Source organism: Leucopleurus acutus (assembly GCF_964270905.1).
Source record: "Leucopleurus acutus genome assembly, chromosome: 11".
Taxonomy (NCBI): domain Eukaryota; kingdom Metazoa; phylum Chordata; class Mammalia; order Artiodactyla; family Delphinidae; genus Leucopleurus; species Leucopleurus acutus.
In genome coordinates this window covers 6347148-6367844 of record NC_139152.1, presented here as the reverse complement: position 1 = coordinate 6367844, position 20697 = coordinate 6347148, and the positions used below count along the sequence as shown (strand labels likewise).

The 20697-nt window shown below is 52.8% G+C and overlaps 1 protein-coding gene across 1 annotated transcript in view; it reads left to right on the top strand.

Annotated features, from left to right (window-relative positions):
• Nucleotides 1-20697, top strand: part of ANO2 (anoctamin 2) — a gene marked incomplete at its 5' end in the record, with an annotated part of 318386 nt that overhangs the window by 86830 nt on the left and 210859 nt on the right. The window contains 3 exons of the mRNA XM_082849511.1: nt 5810-5865; nt 6992-7033; nt 12765-12829. Of these exons, the coding sequence (XP_082705637.1) occupies nt 5810-5865; nt 6992-7033; nt 12765-12829 (163 nt within the window). The remainder of the gene's footprint in view (nt 1-5809; nt 5866-6991; nt 7034-12764; nt 12830-20697) is intronic.

The following is a 20697-nucleotide window of genomic DNA, read 5'->3' as shown; positions in this document are numbered from 1 at the left end:
GGGAGTCGGTTGCCTGAGAATGAGATACTTTTTCTTCTGGGTTCTCTGTTGTGAGAGCTGAGATAACCAGATAAGAGATCTCTGTACACATGAGGTCTTCCTGTAACCAAGAGAGTAAGGACCCCTTGCATGTGTGTCATCGTATGCTTTGCAAAGCACTTTCACACTCTTTAGTCTCCTTTGATCCTTTAACTCCCGTGCAGAGTAGGTTCAACGGATATTAGATATTAACCACTTTCCCAACAGAGAGATTGACTTCGAGCCCAAGGTTAGAGGTTTGGAGCTGACGGAAACCCGAGTTTCTTGACTCTTCTTCAGTGTTCCTGTAAATTAATCAGTTAATAAACGGATGAAGTTATTGGGAAAGGTTTTCCAGCGAAGGTGGAGCTGAGGTCTTCCCACTGTGACATCCGTTCATTCAGCAAATATTTATTCGTATTCTACGTATCATTCATGTTCTAGAACTGGGGACTAGAGTAGGGACTCAGACAGACACAGATCCCTGCCTTTACGGAGCTCACATTTGAGTGGCATTTGAGAAGAACAGATAAGCCACGTGGCTGTCTAGCGAGAGAGATGCATGCAGGGAAAGCAAATGACACAAAAGACAGAAAGGAAACCACTCCAGAGAATCAGGTTAGGGTCCCAACAGGAGCAAATGACACACTCACATGACCACCATTCAGGGCAGGAATATCAACAGAGAGACCATTTACAAAGGTGCGGCCTGGCAGTTGGGGATGCCAGGTAGCATCGTGACCTGGAATTAGCGGGAGAGCCGTTACCCTCTGTGTACACGGTTCCCTGTGCTCTACAGTAGGACCTTGTTGTTTATCCATCCTGCATATACTAGTTTGCACCTGCTAGTCCCAAACTGCATTTTTAACCAGCTCCGCAGGTGACTCTTAGGGACTTTAAAGGTAGACAGCGATGTGAGTGCAGGATGGGCTGCCACAGGCTTCTTGCCCTGCCTGTGGGCAAGGGTAGGGAGTGGGAAGGGTAGTCCACGTGCTGGCCTTCTGGGCATCTGAATGTCGCTTCCCCGAAGTCCTCGAACGAAACCAAGCCTGCTCTGTGAAGGGCTTAATCTTTGTTGCGGTCTTTCTAACATTTGCTCTATGGACGTTCGCCGTTTGGTCCCTTTCAGTGTCCTAGCCAGCAGTAGGGTCTCTTGGACTTCTTGTCGCCTTTTTGTCTTTTCTTTGCTTTTTTTCTTCTTTGGTGAAAGGAGGGGCAGCAGGATAAAAATTAGCAGAAGAAGGCAAAGAAAGGGGAGCTGACCTTGTAAAAGGATCGGCATTTGGTGACTGTCTACCTTTTAATTTGGGGGGTTTCTTCTGTAACCTCCCCGAGAGCCCGCTTGCCCTTTCCCTTTTATCTACCTGGGCAGTGAGGGATGGTGGGCTGATACACACGCCACGTCCAGAGCCTGGAAGTACTTGTGAGTTTGGGGTCCGCAGGGTGGTGGTAGTCTGCGAGTCGTCACGAGCTTGGCCCAGCCCGAGGGTGCCTCCTAATCAACGTAACGTCAGGTCAGCGGTCGGGTTCAGGACTGGGCCAGTTCACCCTATTCTGGAATGCCTTTCAAGTGCGCTTTACCGTGGAAAGAAGCCCAAGCTTCCTTGACTGACGCCTCTCCTGTTCCTTCATGTGAAAGTTGTTGCCTTTTCATGGACAGAAAATTACAGCCTGGTGGAGCTCCATTTTCATAGATACTTCGGTGTCAGAGCCTTTAAACAAGTGTATGCTTTGGGCATCTCCCCCCCCCCCTACTCAGGAGACGATGTCTTAATTACTTTGACCGAAGCCAGATCATGTTGTGTGGTGTAAACATCTGGTTTATCATTCATCCAGCTGAACTGGTTTATATTTTGTCAGAAGAAAAGGCTTGGGATTAAAGGCATTTAAGTAATTAAGCACATGTCAAGACAACTGGGTGATGGGTAAATATAGTCTCTGTTCAGTGCACTGTCTGGGGGGCTCTGGTTTAGATTTACGTCCGGCTGGAATACAGGGATGAAAGCAGAACGCCGGGCAGACTGGGCCCTGTTCTGGGGGGAATCAAAACCAAATGAGTTTTCGGGAGTTGAGCACCATCTCTCTAAGTACCTGTCCTGGTGCTTGGCCTGGAGGGGCAGAGCTGCAGCCCCTGTCACTCGGGGGCACTTGAGATTCTCACCTCGGGAGGCGGACCAGAAGCTGTGCTTTGGGTCAGCCTTTGTGTCCAGGAAACCAGAGATGTCTTGGAAGCTAAATGCGAGGCCTTAGGTTTTATATTCTGAGGGTGTTTTCAGGTACCAGTCCCAGGGCCTGAGCCCACCCTGCTCTGGTCCTTGACCCTGACCCCGGATTTGCAGAGGCCCAGTGTTGCTGGGCTTGGCAGAATCAGCAGAGCTGTGGCCAGTGCTGGGCAGAGAGAAAATGTGAGCCTTTTCCCTGGGGAATTGTGGTTCTAAGCAGCAGGTGTGAAGTACCCGGTGACCTGAAGGGACTTTGGGGATCAGTAAAGAAGTCCTCGGTGGGCCATGCTTTGTTTGGGCCGAGGCCCTGCTTCTCTTTGGGGCGAGAGGGGAAGGAAAATGTTCTCAGTGCTTTCTCCTTCTGGCTGGCTCTCCTTCTGGGAGTAGGAGGACAAAAGATTGGGTCTCAGATCTCTCTCCCTGGGTCTAGAGCAGAGAGGAAGGACTTTGGAAGTCATCCTGAAGAAGAAAGCTTTGCCGTTATGGCCAGATGGAGGATGCATGATGGAACCAATTAGCCCTTTTTGCTGAAAAGAAAGGAAAAATTCAGAATTTCAATTTTCAAAGCAGAGACTCTTTTTCTTTTTTTTTTTTTTAAGTTTGATTATTTTCTTCTTTGAAACTGATTTCCATGCTTGTTTGGGGGTAGAATCTTGGTGTCTGAAGTCTGTGGCTGAGAGGCCAAAGCAGTTCCCATTCTTGGATGAAGTTGTGGATAAACAGTTACTTTTCCACTTGCCTCTCCCCCTCCCCATTCCTCTTCCTTTCGTGTACCATCCGCTCCCTCTGCCCAGCAGCCACTGACGGAATGGCCCACAAGATACCGCCTGAAGAGGGGGAGGTACACAGCCATGGGGCAGAGACACAGTCAATGACAGCATCTTGAAGCTCTGGCTGTCTGGTTTAGGACAGTTCAGGTTTGATGACCTGAGTCATCTTGGTTCCTCTCTTACGAAGCAGCCTAGTCAACCAGAGTTTAAGTTTCCTTCATCAGCGTGGGTTACCAAAGAAAATTGGAGTAGCGGGTATGCAGATGCCCGTGATACATGGGAAGAGATGCTGCGATCACTTTCGCCATAGGGCTGCTTACTCTTTTGGGTAACAACCGTCATCCCTTTTGTGTTCGCAGCAGTGAGGCGGGAGCCCTGGGAGACTCCAGTGAGAGGGGCGTGCTCCCTGCCTCAGGGACCTTGCAGGCCTTCGGAGGGCAGCAAACAAGGCGTGGACAACATTCTAGAAGTGAAACTGACATTCAGTGCCAAGGAACTTTATTCCAGATGAGATGTAGGGTGCACAGCTTTAGACCTCCGACGATTCGAGATCTTTTTTGAAGCTCTGGTGGCAGGACCCAGGAGGTCAGGTTGTCGGCCCAGTGCTGTCAGACGCTGGGCTACGCTAAGCAAAGCTGAGAATGAGCAGGGGAGCTCCACACCTGCTGAACTTTTCCACGCAGTGTGGCGACTGTCTTCAGGGTATATGCTGCCGCCTTGGCAACCAGGGGGTGGGTATGGGTGCAGGGATTGGGTTGGGTAGTGCGTGGGGTGCGGTCTAGCTGGAGCCCTGCCCGCCTGTGGTGCTTCAGCCTGTATCCATGTCGACAGCTTTGAACCACCCCCCGCCCCCTCCCGGCTTGGGATCCCTCCCCTTGATGTTCGTAGGGTGGCTACACGTTGCTGTGGTTACGGCTCTTGAACTGATTAATGATGCTCAGAGTGAAATTGTAGCCCTCGGAGGAAGACGAATCTGCAGCTCCTTCAGCCCCGGGGCACCTCTCCCCAACCCTTAACTCCCTATACCCACCCTCCATCCCCCATCTCCGCCCCCTCCCCCCAGTTATTTCTGATGTTTTCTGTGCATGCCGAGGAGGAGACGTAAAATCAGGAAAGGACTGGCCCTTGGGTGACGCCGCAGCCCTGAAATCTCAGCTCTCAACTCACTGGAAGAGTGGCCGCTTCTGCCAGGCGCCCCTGCAGCCTCCTGAGGGCCTCTGCTCCCACGTGGGCCCCTGGCCAGCCATTCTGGCATCCCAGGGGAATAGGGGCATGGTTTGAGGAAGAGGAGGCTGATGGAGGGAGGAGGATTGTTTGAGAACCTCTGAGGCTCCGGGCACGCGATGGGGCACTGACTGGGTGCGGGAGGTGGAAAACCATGAATTTTCATGAGTCGCTGTCGTCTAGCTTTGTCACGCAACCTGGCCCGTCTCTCCAGGCTCATTTGCAAATGCAGATTACTTAGCATTTGGACGTCATGGGTGTTTCCCTCCAAAATCGAATTTCTCCTCTTCACACTACCGTCTACAGCGTCTCCGGAAAGAATGGTTCAGGGCAGAAAGCGTGCTTGAGACGAGGGAAATCATTGTGTATCAGAGACCCCGCCCCCTGCCACCCCCCTGCCCCCCACTGAATGTGCATCCCCGCAGGCAGGGTCCTCGAGCTGATGAGATATGATCCCTTCCATCTAGGAGCCAGCAACCCAGGGCAGACTGTCCGGAGTGACAGAACATACAGGGCATGTTATAGTCTCTGAATCCAAAGGTGAATGAAATGAGGGAATAGTAGTGGCTCTGTGCTGGACAGGAGCTTCTCTGTGGTGAGTATATTGGAGTTACAGGGATGGAGCCACTCCTTCACGTAACATCTGTTTAGTAGGGTCTGCTGTGTGTGTGCCCAGTGCTGTGGAATACTGTCGGGATTAAAAAAAAAATGGATCCCCTGTTACGCGGTGTTCCAACTTTGTGGTCTCAGGACCTCTTTACACTTTTAAAAATTATCGAGAGCGCCTACAGGGCTTTCATCTAGGTGCGTTATATTGATTAATATTTGTTATATTTGAAGTTAAAATTGAGAAAAGTTTAAAGTACAAGGATACGCAAGCCCACATTCCATTAGCTGTCCGGGGATGATGTCATCACAGGTCACAAAACTCCGCTGTAGACTCGTGAGAGAATAGGAGTATAAAAGCAAACAGTGTCTTAGTACTACTATAAAAATAGTCTGACCTTATGAACCCCCTAAAAGGGTCATGGGGACACCCGGGGTTCCCCAGGTCACACTGCCCTAGGGATCTAATGGTCCAGGCAGGTCAGTCGTGGACCATAATGCACGCTGCCTCGTGAAGGAACAGGGAGGGGCCGGAAGTGAGTTCAGATGAAGTGCGGTGGGATGCTCTGACGGACATGTTTATTGATTATAATTACAGTAATCCCTGTGGTCATTCCTATGCCGGGCACTGAACACAGATATTCTCAGCACATGGCTGTGGCCATGGAGGCAGTGGTGGTGAGGGTTCCGGGACCAGAGGGATCTGAGTGTACGAGGACAGGACGGACGTGACGTTTGAGAGAGCGTATCTGCTGTTTAATCATAACTTTGCATTTGGGAAATGAAAAAATACTGTTCTTATGCTGAGAAGTCAAGCCCGAAAGGAACTTCTTGACTGGGAGGATCTGGAGGGGTAGGGGTTCTCAGCTGAGAGGTGGGGCTGGGGGAATTAGTATTTATGAGAAGACCAAGCTCAAGTTGAGAAACCCCTGCCCTACAGTTACCGTTTTCATCTTCCTTCTTCTGCAGGTATTAATTCTCTGATAGCAAATAATATCTACGAGGCTGCCTACCCCCTGCACGACGTGAGTACCGCCTCCATCAGTCAGCAGGGTGAACACTGCAGACGACATGGTGGTGGGTATACGGGCGGGGAGGCAGGAGGGAATGACGACGCCGAACCACCTGGGCTGGCTCCGGACCACTTGTGAATGAAAATAATCCCCAGTTGATTTTTGCCGGTTGTCTCAAACTGTTTCCGTTATTTCCCCGATGGAAGAACGAACTGGTTTTTGTCTGGGCTTCCCTGCACTCCCTGCCTTGATTTTGAGGAAAGTGTGAGAAGACAGATAACAGCGTGTGGAGGGTTAAAGGGAGATGGGGAAGGTGGGTGGATAGCGGGGAGCGCAAGTCCCAGACCTGGATAACGCAGGCTGGACCGTCAGGCCCTCAAATGACTGAAAGTGATATTTTATATGTGATAGCTTTGTGTGGATATGAAATTCCTCATCCTATGCGAGGATGTATTAAGTGTCAGATCTTTTTTCTATCTTGACCTATTTTAAGGATGTCTCTCAAAATCCCTTATACTGTTGTTTGGTTAAGAAAACGGAGAGACTGTAATTAAAGCTTTTCTTGGCTGCGAGGAATGTTATAAGCATCCTATAACATAATGCAGTGATATTCTTCAAGATGGTTCGTGAGGAACTGAACTGGCCCGTGAACTCGGTGCCCCCAGGCTGCCCTGTCCACCCCATCGGTCGCTTTAGCATCTACCCCGCAGCGGTACCAAATGAGACCCCTGGGGTGGGGACCCCTGAGTGCCCGCAGGAATTTCCCAGGTGACCTTTTCTCCTCGCCAGCATCCTTGCTGTGGGCACATGCGAATTGAGGTTCTGCCGGGTACGGCCAGGGCGCAGGGGTGTTTTCCTGATGTGCTAGTCCGTTTCCAGGTCGGGTTCTGCTGTTGCATTTGCTGTGAGGAGGTGCAGGGGGGTCTCTGAGGCCTGTAAGGGGAGCCGCCCTGGGTGAGAAGCTGCCCACAGGAAACACAGCAGGTGATGGCGACCAAGGAAGCGGACCGGTGTCTCCTTACATATCATGCTCTTCACCTTCCTTAAATGGGAATGAAAGAAAGGGATAACGTTAGAAAATTTAAAAGAAAACCCTGTCTCTGTTTTTGATCATTCCATTGGCTTTCTCCTCCTACAGGGTGAATATGATAGTCCAGGAGATGATGTGAATGACAGAAAGGTAAGCCAGCCTGATGCTGTGCTCGAGGACCACGCAGGGGTGGGGGGCTGCGTAGACGTGTCCTGCGTGTTCTGTTTACTGCTTATCTATTCCCAGCTGTTCTTCCACAGCTCACTGTCCCCAGGCGTTTGGAAATGTGAGGGCATTTCTGGTCGTTGACGTGACTGTGTATGGGGGTGCTGTTGACATTTAGCGCCCGGTGGACCGGTGCTGCCAACCATCCTGAAATACGTCCCACAGTCACACACAGAGGCAGTGTCCCTGCCCCTGAGGACAAGAGAGCTTTGGCTGAGAAACACTGAGCATCCAGATCCCTTCATTGATAGATGGGGAAACTGAGGCACAGAACGATTGTGCACCTTGCCCATGATGACACTGCTACCATAAACAGAGAAGGGGCTAGTGCCCCTCTGACCCTCAAATCTAGTGTTCCTGCTAAAAATATACCAGTATCCATGCCGTTATGGCTTGTTTGGGGAGGGTCGCCCTTAAGTTATTCATATCCTCTCTGTCGAGGCAGACAGGTAGGGTACAGCCATTCCCAAATGATAGATGAGAAACCTGCATATTCCGGGCGGCTAGAAATAGGTTATATTTAAGGGAGGGAAAAGGGTCCCTTTGGAGGATCCCCCCTATGCCAGTCACAGCTCCTGCCTGGACAACTCTTGTCCCCAGCCCTCCATCTAGATCCTGTTTCTTCTGTTTCCTGGTACTGTAGGAGCGTGGGTACCACCCTTCCCACCACGGCACGATGCTCTGAGCATCACCCAGCCTCTTTAGTGGGGGCTGCCCGTCTGGCCATCGCCCTCCTGCCATCCTCCCACCCAGGTCCCCCAGCCTTCAGCGACTCTGGTGAACAGACGAGGGTGGGCGGGATGAGGAATAGGAGCCCGTGTACCCCCTCTCCCCACCCCCACTCTGCTGTCTGGAAAATCATTCATCCCCCAAGTTGCTTTTGAGCAACCTTCTTTTTATCCAGCCTATTAGTCCCTGTTATGAAGTGTTAAGTATTAAAAACATAAAAAGGTCTTTTCCAGAAATACTGCTGTGATTGCTTACATGTGTCCCCTGCTCTGCCTGCCCAGGGAATCTGCTGTAGTTTTTCCATGTTTTAACCTCATCTGTTTTCTATCTGATGCTAATAGTCTCAGTGGTGTTTAATTTCCTGAAAAGTCCCGGATCAGATTTAAAGGAAAAGGAGGAAGCCTTTCTCCCCACATCTCACCTCCCTGGCCCCAGCCATTTTCTGTCCGCCTACTTTTTCTTGTCACATTACTCCCCTTTAAAGAGCGATCACCACCTACTGCCCACCTAAGTGACCCCCTGCTGGGTGGGTGGTAACCCTCAGCCCCTCAAGGTAGAACACTTTACAGGAACATTCCAGAGATCAGGAGCACCCAGTACTCCTGGGAAAACTCAGCCAGCCCCCGGTTACCTGCACAGAGGCAGAGAGAAGCAAATTGTAGACCATCCAAAATATATGTGCCTTTGCCTGGAATGATATTATATTATCGTTAACAATAAAACCTTCTAACAAAACGTTTCCCTCCCAGGAATTGTTTCGCTTAGGCAGGGCTGCCTCCTCCCAGTGCACACCCCAAAGGATGGGCTGGGTAGAATCTGGCAGGCAGAGAGAGACCAGCCAGGACAGAGCTGCATCTTGGTGGAGGCGCGGTGAAGGTGGACAAGTGTCTTTGGAAGACAAGCAACCCATTCCTTGCGGCTTTTCCTTGGGTTTGCCAGCCAGTCCTGGCCTCCTTGTTTTCCTCTGCCGGGGTCATGGTTAGGGAAATAACGTTTGCTGTGACGGGAAATAAGAGAAACCAGGAGTGAGAGTGAAAGCTTTTTTCTGTCCATTTGGCTTGGGAGGCGGATACCCAGCACGGCAAGGAGACCGGTTCCGATGTCCATGAAAAGATTGTCCCGTCAGGACTAAAACCCTGGTGTCCAAATTCCAGCCAGTGCCACCAGCAGGTGGACACGGTCTTTCATGTATGGCAAGGGGACCTCTCACTGCCGTGCTGGCTTCCTTCCTAGCCCTTCAGAGGCGTATGGGTGGGACCTGAAAGGTATCTTGAAAGAACCAGCTGAAATCTCCGTATATGTGCAGCACATTTATTCATATGTGTTACATTGTAAGAGTCTATGTTCCTCCAGAGGCTGCGGGAAGGGTTTTGGTTGGGTGCAACGGAGAACCCTTGAAGTTGGTGCTGGAGGAGGTGGAGAGGGGTTGAGAACTGATGGGAGATCTCCCCCCTGGGGGCCTTTAGGGGTGATCCGCCCATCCTGCCCGTACCTGGGGTTCGCCTCCTTCTTCCCTGCGATTTGTGGCTGTTCCGGGGATGTGCCTCGTAGGCGGAGAGCGATCTCCTTCCCCGCAGCTCGCCTAGTGCGGCCTGCAGTCTCGATGACTCAGCCCCCTCCCAGAGGGTAATTCACGAGAGGCTCCCTCCCTCTGGAGAGCAGGGGTTTCTTGCCTTTCTAGAGAGCTGGGCTGCGAGGGTGTGGATGGGCCCCTCCCACTGCCAGCACCCACCTCATTCCACATCCGCCAGACTTACCTGCTTTTCTCAGGCATCCCAGGGGAGGGACTGTCACCATCTTCCAGGGGCTGACTGAGTCCCACCAGCTCCCCGTGGCTTCCCTGCCCACTTACAGGGAACCCGAAGCACAACCTGGAAGATACTCATCTTAAACTTTAGAAACTTTAGCAGTTTCTAAACCCTTGGTCCTGAATTTCCCAGCTTTTGCAGATGATTATCTCCTCTAGCGGGCAGTTAAAAAGTCGGTCTTGTCTTTCTGACGGGAAAGGTACTTTTCTTCTTGGTTTCACTTGAGGACTAGTTTTCCCATCCTGCACAACTCCCATTTTACTAATGGGGAAGTGACCTGCCAAAAAACCCAACAGGTCATTGCAGGATCCAGAGGTAGAATTCCATCCTCTCCCATCCTGGTCCACCCTGTCCCATCAACGCCTCTGAGCCGGCTACAGCTGGCGTCTTTCTGTCTGTCCCAGGTCCGGCTGCTCTCTGAGGAGCTTGTGGCCTCAGGGAGGCCCCGAGTCTCGGGCGTCTTGCCCTTCTCTGGCGTTGCAGATGGTTTTAACAGTTGGGTTCTTTATAGTCCCATGAAATACTTAAGCCAACTGACCGATGTGACCCTAGGAAGCCACCCTGGCCTCCTGTATGCTCTGATCCATCAGATGGTGTGGTCCCCTTGTTGCTTCCTGCCCTGAAGGTTTGGGGTCAGACACACGTGCTTGGAATTACATCCGAGGCCTCCGAAATAAGGCTCTGTGAAAAGGAGCTGCAGAGCCTCCTGGCTCTGTTCGCAGGCTTGGCCGGTAGGTGAGGAGGACATGGCATAACTCTGAGGGAGAGAGTGTATTTGCTAGGAGCTCATTAGAAAGTTCTAGACTCTGCAGGTTTAAAGGGACTGTTGCAGGTTACCCTGGTTGTCCTCTTGCACTTGACGCACACAGGCTCATCCCTGTTGACTGCCGGTCTGTCCCAGGACCCTGTAACCCGGGGCTTAGCCCGATCCACCTGGTCTCGAACTGTGTGACTAAACATTTGTAGAGACAGGGAAGGGTCTACAGTACCCTCCGTCCCCTGCAGAGCTGTGCGAGCTGGCCCGGCAGAGCCACATGGGCGGTGGGCAGGCATCGTCGCATCACCTTCCAGGTTTGACGCCCTGGAGCTCCAGCTCTTCCAGGGGTTGCCTGGCGATCTCCTCTGCTGTGTCCATCTGGCCCGTCTGGAACCACTCTTGTCAAGGTCAACCATGGGTCACTGGGTCCAAGGTCACCTCTTGGTTCTCCTTCAGCCTGACCCATCAGCCATATTTGACCCAGATGCTCACCTTCTTCCCTTGGAATCCCATGGTCCCTTGGCCTCCAGGACACCACCCACTTCTAGTTCGGTGCCGTGTCACCGTTGTTCCTCTGGCGCTTCTGCTGCTCTTCATCATCCCCTTGACCTCTGAACGGTGGAGCACCCAGGGCCCCGGCGTCACGCCTCTTCTCTACCTCTCTCTCTTTGACAGTTGCATCCGTAACTTGATGACTTTACAAATCATGTCTTCTCTGACTCTGGACTCTCCTTTGAACTCCAGACTTTTCCTTTTATTTTGCGGTACGCGCGCCTCTCACTGTTGTGGCCTCTCCCGTTGCGGAGCACAGGCTCCGGACGCGCAGGCTCAGCGGCCATGGCTCACGGGCTCAGCCGCTCCGCGGCATGTGGGATCTTCCCGGACCGGGGCACGAGCCCGCGTCCCCTGCATCGGCAGGCTGACTCCCAACCACTGCGCCCCCAGGGAAGCCCCCCGCCCTGCCAGTCCTTTCTAACTGGGGTTATGTCCCAAGGTTCTCCCCTTGCTCAGCGCCAGCCTTCCGGCTTCCCTCTTCATCCTAGGACGTGCCCTTTCCTCTAGGCCTTGGCACAGAAGGAGTGTTCTTCTAGCTGCAACATAACCACCTACTTCCTTCAGGTCTCAGCCCAAATGTCACCTCCTCAGAGAGGCCCTCCCTTGCCATCCTTTTCTTTTTTTAATACCTATCAATAATTACTTTATTTTTAAAATTATTTTGTTATTTTATATCTTTTAAAAAAATTTTATTGGAGTCTAGTTGATTTACACTGTTGTGTTCGTTTCAGGTGTACAGCACAGTGAATCTGTTACACATACACACATATCCACTCTGTTTTAGCTTCTTTTCCCGTATAGGTCATTACGGAGTATTGAGTAGAGTTCCCTGTGCTGTACCGTAGGTCTTTATTAGTCATCTATTTTATATATAGTAGTGTGTGTATGTCAATCCCAAGCTCCCAGTTTATCTCTCCCCACTTTCCCCCTTGGTAACCGTAAGTTTGCTTTCTACATCGGTGACTATTTCTGTTTTGTCAATGAGTTCATTTGTACCATTTTTTTAGATTCCACATATGAGTGATATCTATGATATTTGTCTTTCTCTGTCTGACCTACTTGACTCAGTGTGACAATCTCTAGGTCCATTCATGTCCCTGCAAAATAGCATTATTTCATTCTTTTTATGGCTGATTAATGCTCCATTGTATATATGCACCATGTCTTCTTTATCCATTCCTCCGTCGATGGACATTTAGGTTGTCTCCGTGTCTTGGCTATTGTAAATGGTGTTCCCTTGTCATCCTGTCTAAAATAGCACCCTACCCCGCTCTTCATATTCTCCTCCCTACCTTGATCTATTTTTCTCCGTGACATTTATAAGTTAATATTTGTCTCTGCACACAAGGGGTAATAAGCCCCACGATGGCAGTGACTTGGTCTGGTTTACTGCTTTATCCAGTGTCTGGACAGGGCCTGGCACAAGGTGGATATTCAGTCAGTACTTACTAAACGAGTGAATCAATGAACGCCAGGGCTCGTCTGGCTGGACTCAGCAAGGCGAGGGAGTGAAGAGCGAGGGGTTTTGCTTGGTAGGTGCGGCACACCCAGAGTGTGAGGAAGATCACCTTTACTGTTGGGGGAGGACAAGTCAGCTTCTGCAGCCTCCTGCCTTTGGAGTCTCCCTGTGGATACCTCATGGGAATTCTCCTGGAAGCTGGGCTTTGGGGATTCGATTTTGACTTGCCAGGATGGCTTTGGTGGGGAGGGGTGTGTGTCAAATGTTGACTTCCTAAAGCTGAATAACGAAAGGTGAATAGTTGTCTGCTGTACCTCTAATCTGGTTCCCTGTTTTTTTTTTGTTTAGCTGCTGTATCAAGAATGGGCACGCTATGGGGTGTTTTATAAGTTTCAGCCTATTGACCTCATCAGGTAAGATGTGGGAGGGGACTCTTGGGAGGACCCAAAAGGTCTCTGCCGACTGTCTTGGCTCCTGGAAGTGTGTTGGCCGAGCAGAGGGCTTGGCCGCTCTAGGCTGTGACGCCCCTGCTCTGTGTCCTACAGGTGGGGAGCCAGCTCCTGGGTGGGGGAGGGCAGTGGCAGCTGTGGGGCAGCAGGTAATGTGGACGGATGTTCCATGACTTGCCTCTTGGGGTCTTCAGCACTGTGGTCTGTCCCTGCCTGCTCTTGTGGGGAGAGGAGTGAGTAGAGTTCTCTCTTTTATTATCGTCCCTCAAATTTGCCTAGAGAAGAACGTGGGTGAAGCAGATCCTTGGGTCATTCCCAAGTAGCCACAGTATTGACCAAGAGAAGGGAAGACCCGGCACATTGTATAAGGGCTAAGCCAGCTGCTCTGCGTGGAAATGCAGGCTTTTTATGGTTTCTCCAAAAAATTGGAAGGGAGAAGAGAACTGGGTCCTAAACCTCTCCCTTCAGTGCTGCTCCTAAAATGATGCCCTATTGCCTTGGGAATTTCCCCAGTTTCTACAGAACATGGGTGAAAAGTTTTTTGAAAGAACTTTCTAGAAGGCAGTAGGTCTGAGTAGCCTCAAGTGGGTTGAGGGCTCTAGGAACTCCACGGGCTGTTGAAGCCCCACCTCTTTCCCAGCTGGCATGTTCGGAGGACCCCTGTGCAGTGGGGGGCCACCGGGCTGAGTGGGGTCTGGAGACTGGGGTCTTGCCCAGGCTTGGCCACTAGGGGCGATCGTTGCTCTGGTCAAGTCGCGTCCCCGCTTTGGTCTTCGGCATCCTGGTTTTCCGAAACTGGGAGCCTGAGCTAGGGCTCTACGGGGGAAATTGATAGAGCACGCTTGTTTGGAAACTGTGGGGACCCTCGGCCCTGTGCCTGACACAGTGGACTCGCTGCCACTCAGTCACCTGTGGCTCACTTTAATGAGCTCATTCATCAGCCAGCAAACTCAGAGAGTGTTCCGGGCTGCTCGCCCTGGGCTGGGACCACGAGAGGGGTGGCCGCCAGGAGGATCGAGTCCAGAGGGAGGGATTCCAGCTTCTTCTTGGAAGAAGACAGCAGGCTGGGAGCCACAGTTTGGGCAGGCTCACCTCCCACGCAGAGATGGGATGGCCCTCCCAGGGAACTGGGAGCTCAGTTGGACAGCAGGTGTTTGTTCCAGCTGAAGACCGTTAGCCGAGGGGCTGGGGTCGGGGAGCAGGGCCACAAATGCCGGTGGCCGAGGCCCCCTCACCCTGCACCTCCCGTCCCCTGGTGGCCTTTTGTGAGGTGCGGCCACCTAGACTGTTCTCTGGGCCACACCAGGGCTGCTTCCTCCGTGCCTCGTGGGCTTTGATCATCCTCTCTGCCTCTCTGGTGGCCACCCACGCTGTCGCCTGTTTTCTCCAACTATTCACTCCTTTTGAAAAAATACGATGCCAGAAAATAAAAATTCTCCCTCCCGGAGAGCCCCACGTTTTCCTCCGGAGACTTTGGGTGACCGGCCGCCAGCTAAGTGGGCAACGGCTCCAGCGTGCCCTCCGTTTCAGCCCCCGGAGCAGCCTCACCTGCGGGGGAAGAGGTGCCTTTGGAGCAGATCCTGGCTCTGGGGTCTGGCGGTTCCCGAGGACGCAGAGCCCAAAGCTGTCCAGACGGGTGCAGTGTGCTGTGGGGCTGGGGGCTGTCCACTGCCGCTTCCTCACCTGCTGCACAGTGCCAGTGGCCTGGATGTGGGGCTCGGACGCGCCTGGAGCCTCGGACATCTTTCAGACACGGGCTGGAGGGGAGGGGATGGGACACAGGTAGTATGGGGGCTGTAGTGGGGGACTGTGGCCTACCCAGAGGGGTGAGGAACTTACTCTGCTGCAGAGAGGCGAGGGGACTGTAGTGGGGAGAGAGGGAAGGGACAGAGGCGTTGGGGGCATAGGTGGGTAGCAGAGGCAGGGAAGCCAAGAGCAGGCAGCTGGAGAGGAAACTGGGGTGGCGGGTGTGGGTCTCCCCACACTCAGCCGGCTCCCCCTAAGCTCGTGTGTCCACGTCACCTCCTTCCTCTCCGCCATCTGCCAGTCCCCGGTCTGACCCCAACTCCTGTGGGTGTGTCTTCAGCGCCACTTCCCTCTGCTGCCACTTCTTCTCCATCCTTCCTGCCTTCACCTGTCGGGACCTAGCGGCCCACAGGGCCCAGCCTGAGGCCACCCTGACCCTGTGGTTCCATCGCGGCTCATGCCTGTGAACTGCGCCCTCTTGGTGCTCACGTAGGAACTGCATCCATGTGGTCAGTGCTGAAGCATCCGCAGAGGCAGGGGGGTCCAAGTTGAAGGTAAGCCCTGCAAAGGCCCAGCCGAGCTGTTTCCCGCCCGTCGCCTTGGGCCCCCAGCTCCTCATTGGCAGCACCGAGCGCTGCTTCTCTCCCGGTGCCCACGGTTTGGAACATTCGAAAGCACGGAGCAGCTGAGAGCCCAGCAGGGTGGGAGATCCGTTGGCATGTAAAGCTACCCTTCCCCTTCCGCAACCCTTCAAGCCTAAACTTGAGACTTAGGGTTCGAGGCTCCTTTCCCAGGTGTGTAAGGTGGACAGAGGGGGAGCAAGATGCCCCTTCCCGGGGCTTCCCTGGTGGCGCAGTGGTTGGGAGTCCGCCTGCCGATGCAGGGGACGCGGGTTCGTGCCCTGGTCCGGGAGGATCCCACATGCCGCGGAGCGGCTGGGCCCGTGAGCCATGGCCGCTGAGCCTGCGTGTCCGGAGCCTGTGCTCCGCAACGGGAGAGGCCACAACAGTGAGAGGCCCGCGTACCGCAAAAAAAAAAAAAAAAAAAATGATGCCCCTTCCCTGCACCCCGCGCCCCTGCCCCCCCAGCTGCATGGGCATCCAGGCCCAGCAGGCTGCACTGTGAGATTGCTGACGGCGCTCCCAGGCCAACAGAGCTCTCCACCCTGAGTCATACCCTTGCTCTAGAAACCTCGGGGCCTGCAGGCCTGAGTGGAGTGTGTGTGTGTGTGTGAGTTGCCTGGGAAGCTCCCCAGGGAGGTATCCAGTAGCGACCCCTCTCACAGAAGAATCTCCTGGGAACTCCGAGCCCGAGGCACTTGTGCCCTGGAGGAAACAAGGTGTGTGTTGGAGCCAGTGGGGGAGGTGATGTTGTAGCTGGAGGGAAATGGCCCTGCTAGTCCCTAGGGGCCACATGAGTGCCCTGCAGGCGGAGGAGTAGATTTCTGCCTGCACGGCCCTGGGTTAACCCCCTGACATCCCAGGAGGGAAATGGCCTTTGTTTTTTGGGGAACCCGGGAGGCTGGGCCTTTAGGCTTGACTAATACGGGGTGATCCCGTATTAGTCAGCGCCCTGCCCTGTCTTTTCACTAAAATGAACACCTGCTCACGGGCATATTTTCTTAGCTGGGAGGTTTTGATATGGATGAGATAAAACAACAGGCTTTGAACATCTGAGTTAGATTTAGCTACTAACCGTACTTTGCTGAAGTTGAGATGCAAAATTGTATTTTCAAGCATCTGCCGCTGCCTGACTGTGACCGCATGTGGAGGAGGGGTGCCCAGAAGTCCACCGGGCTCGGGGGGTGTGCAGCTGTGGACTTTGGGGAATGGGCCAAGGGCATCGTACGCGGGCAGCATCCACTGTGTCAAGTCGGGATGACAGTTTAGAGAGGGGTAAATGGCTCTTCCTCGTTCCCTCCTCTTTCAGGGATGCCATTTCCCCAGGGAGGCTTCCTAAGGTCAGGCCCTGGGCGTGAAACCCATCCCTGTGGCAGGTCTGGAGTCCTCTCAGAAATGTCCTGCTTCCTCAATGACCTAACGGTGGTATCTATGCCATTTCAAGAGCCTTTGGGCATCATCTGTGGACAGCAAGAGTGGCACTGTGCCTCCACCTGGCTACACGTCTCTACCATCCTAGACTTCCAGCCGCCTCCAGCCCCACCAGTGGAGAGCCCATCCAGGACCTCGGCATCAAGGAACTGGCTTTTCCTCCTCCTGATAAAAGGCAGAGGTGCTTGTTCTTGCCAGAATTCCCCAGAAAGGCCACTAGAAGGTTGCGTGATTTGGTGCATACTTCTGTGTCTCTGAGCCCCACTTCTGACCTCCTGAAACACGACGCATCCACATCCCTCCAGGAGGGAGACGGAGGAAGCCACGTTCTTTCTTAGGAGGCTTCTCAGCAGGCCAGGCTCAGGAAGGACTGGCTGCAGCTGGTTTGGGGGAGGGAATGGAGAGGAGAAAATGTTGATCAACCTGTGATGAATTATTTCCTGAGCCCTGCTGCCTCCTCCTTGATCCTTCCCTGGGATTTATAAAGGCCGTTCAGCTCAATGCAGTAAACATTTACTGACGCTCACAGTGAGCAAATCTCTGGAGGCACAGCGAGATGTAGGGTGGAGTTTGCATCCTTACGGATCTAGCAGTTACGTAGGGAGACAGACCCGTGGGAGGCAGGATGAATTGACGGCTTTTCAGGACTGTCATATATAAGTACTAACATGATAGGTTGGGACAACAGATGGAGAGTGGTTGCTACTAGCAGAATAAGGGAAGACTTCCTAGAAGAGGTGGTGCTGGAATTGGAAACATTGCTTTCTGAAAGGCTGAGGTTAAAGGTCCTGAATGTGTCTTTGTCACCAGCCTGGGCTGCCCCGAATGTGGACTTGTTGAGCCTGGTGTCGATGGCCAGAAATCACAGTGCCCCAAAGCCAGGTCCCTCCTGACTGTCAGTTGGAAGAGGTCAAGTCAAGAATTTGACTTGCAGATCTCGCCCCACCTGCATGGACTCTGTGCCAACCTGGCCCATGTCCCTGGCTCTGACCTGTAAGTTAGCAGAGCATCCAGGCTTGGAAAGAGATGAGGCTGGACCCAAGAGAGGAAGCCAAGGAGTGGTGACGTGTGGGGCTAGCACCTTGGTATCTGCAGGTCTCATCCTTTGAAGTATTGGATTTAGCAGGGAAACGTTATGCAGGCTGGAAAGAAGTCATGTCTCATGGGCCTGAAGAAGATTTTTCCTTTACCTCTGAGGGCATAGGAACATAGTAGACAGAGAAAAATAGGCAGTAGCTGGTTGAGGCGGGGCAGAAACAGGGATGACGATGTTCCGTGCAGTTATATTCTGGCCCGTTTTACAGAGTGGGAAATAAGTCAAGCTGTTTATAAAATGTGAGGTGTCCCACTCTCCTTTCTCTCCCCCCTCCCTGCAGAGTGCCACTCCCCGCCAGGTCTGCACCCACTAGAGGAGAGGAGTCGGCCTGGGGCTGCCAGTGGACCAGGAGTTGAACACGGTTCCCCCAGCTCTAGTCTGAGGCTGCACCCAAAGGCCGTCCTGGTCCCCTGAGGGTGGCCTCCCTGCCTTCCACGGCTGGTGGCTCTTGGTTCAGATCAAACTGAATCTTCCTTCCTGGAGTATCAGCCGTATGGTACCTGGTGGCTCCCGTGGCACCAGGAGGCTGCACGCGCATCCCCATGGCCGGCCAGGGTTGCACGGCCGGGGTGAGGGTCTGGTTTCCCAGCTCACTGCCTCCTTGACTCCCTTATGTCACGTCCTATTTCCCAAGGGGAAGAGAAGCTGATATTAGCCTGAAAATATGTGACAAAGCTGTAATTTCCTATCCCCTTGGACCTTGTGTGCAGTAAACTCTCAGTTATCCAGAACCCCTGGGACCAAACCATGGCATCACAGAGGTGGGAGGAGCTTAGAGGCTGGCTGACCTCAGTGCCCCGCCATGGAACGGGGAATTGAAGATTCCTCTCCCCGCATGTTGATCGAGCAGATGCCCAGCCTCTGCACGATTTATCTTGTAATGGGGGAGACGCCTGGCCTCGGGGGCAGCTTGTTTGCTGGACATTTTTAGCCACTAGAAATGGTCATGGAGCCAGAGCGAGAACTCTGCTGATTTCCCTCTGTTTCAGTCCTGTTCTGAACAAGAGCATCCTATTGTGTAGGCCAGCCTTTAATTAGTTGAAAGTAGCTCTCGCGTCCCTAACAGTTCTGCACGCGTAACACGCCTGGCCTCGCTGTGTGTCCTCCTGTTGCGGGCTCTTCTGACAGCCTCATCCTCGTGATCATCCTCTTTGGGACCCGCTGGCCTGGGAAAGTCAGAGCAGGGCCCTCCTGCACGCACACCTCACCGGGTATAGTTAAGCTGACACCTGTTTGCACTGACCACATGTGAGACACTGGTGCTGGGGGGTAGAGATGACTTAAGCATGACCCCGTTCTCCAGGAGCTCAAGCGCAAAGTCAGATTCCCAAGCGTGTAGGTGACCACGTGGCTTTTCTGGGAAATGGAGGGACAGACCGATGGAGAAAATTTTCAAAGAGTAACTGTGAGGCTATAGAAAACCAGGGTATAGAGAAGATCATGGGGGTGGGGGGAAGCTGACCCCCAGGCCAGTCATCTGTGGTGAGGGGGCTCAGGGCTGTCAGCTGTGCCTCGGGCAGAGATTTTGGGGGGTGACTCTGACTCTTTCTGGAAACATCTGTTGACGCATGGCGGCACCCACAGACCCCTGAAAATCTCAGGAAACATTTTAGGATCACGTCACTTAGGGATTTCCCAAATTGTGGCAAAACCTCATGTGTCCAAGTCAGGGTATCCTGCCTAGAGAAAAGCCAGCCAGGCTAGAGCTGTTTCAGGGAAGGAAAAGAAATGTGATCAAAGATGTAAAGAGGCAGCCGCATGAAGACAGACTTAAAGCAAAGAAGAGCTCCTACTCTAGGAAGAAGCGGAGACGGAGTGAGGCTGCACTTATTAATTTAGAAGATGGATAGAGGGACTGTCCACGTGTTTATCAAACCCCGAGGCACCTGCCTAGGGACATCCCTCTAGACTGAGAGCAGTGGGTTAAGGATGAGAAGAACTCGGTTTTGCTCCAGCCTTGATTCCAAGTGATACAATACTGGGGCAAGCCGTTCTCTCTCAAGCCTCCATTTCCTCAGCTATGAAATGGGCATCATAACACCTGTCCTACCTTCCCCACAGTATTATTGCGAGGACTACGATATAGTTGTGCAGAGAGCGTGGTGACGGACACAGGTCTGGTTAGGTAGAGTTGTTATTTATCTGCTCCCTGGGGGAAGTTATACTATTCCCTGAACTAGCAGAATTTTATATAGTTCTTTAGTTTGTCTTGACAAATATTGTATAATCATAAGACTATTTTTTTAACATCTTTGTTGGAGTATAATTGCTTTACAATGGTGTGTTAGTTTCTGCTGTATAACAGAGTGAATCAGCTATGTGTATACATATGTCCCCATATCCCCTCCCTCTTGCGTCTCCCTCCCACCCTCCCTATCCCACCCCTCTAGGCGGTCACAAAGCACGGAGCTGATCTCCCTGTGCTGTGCGGCTGCTTCCCACTAGCTATCTATTTTACATTTGGTAGTGTATGTATGTCCACGCCACTCTCTCACTTCAAGACTGTGTTTTTTAAAAAATTGTAAACCAATGTGCCGTATTCACGTTGCGTGTGTGTGCTCTGTGCCTCCAGCGACCCTGCCAAGTGGACGTTCTTACCTCCGTGTTACGGGGGTGAGGGGGTGGGGTACTGAGCTCAGGGAGATAGGAGCTTCCCGAAGCCACAAGCCAGCCCATCTGGGATTTAAACCCAGGCCTGTCTGACTCCAGAAACTGTGTGTTTGCCCTCGTACCACGTGGCTGAAGGTGACCCAGAGCGTCGTCCAGCCAGACGTTGGGCAAGCTGGGTTTTCAGATGCCTAGCGTTAATCCCTTTGATCAGCGTCCTCTGAGGGACAGCTGGCGTGGTCTGCGGAGGGGGGAGTGGGCTCACTGACCAGGTCACCCCCTGCTCTGCGATGGGCCATCCTCGTGAGCACCCCTGTCTCAGCAGGAGTGAT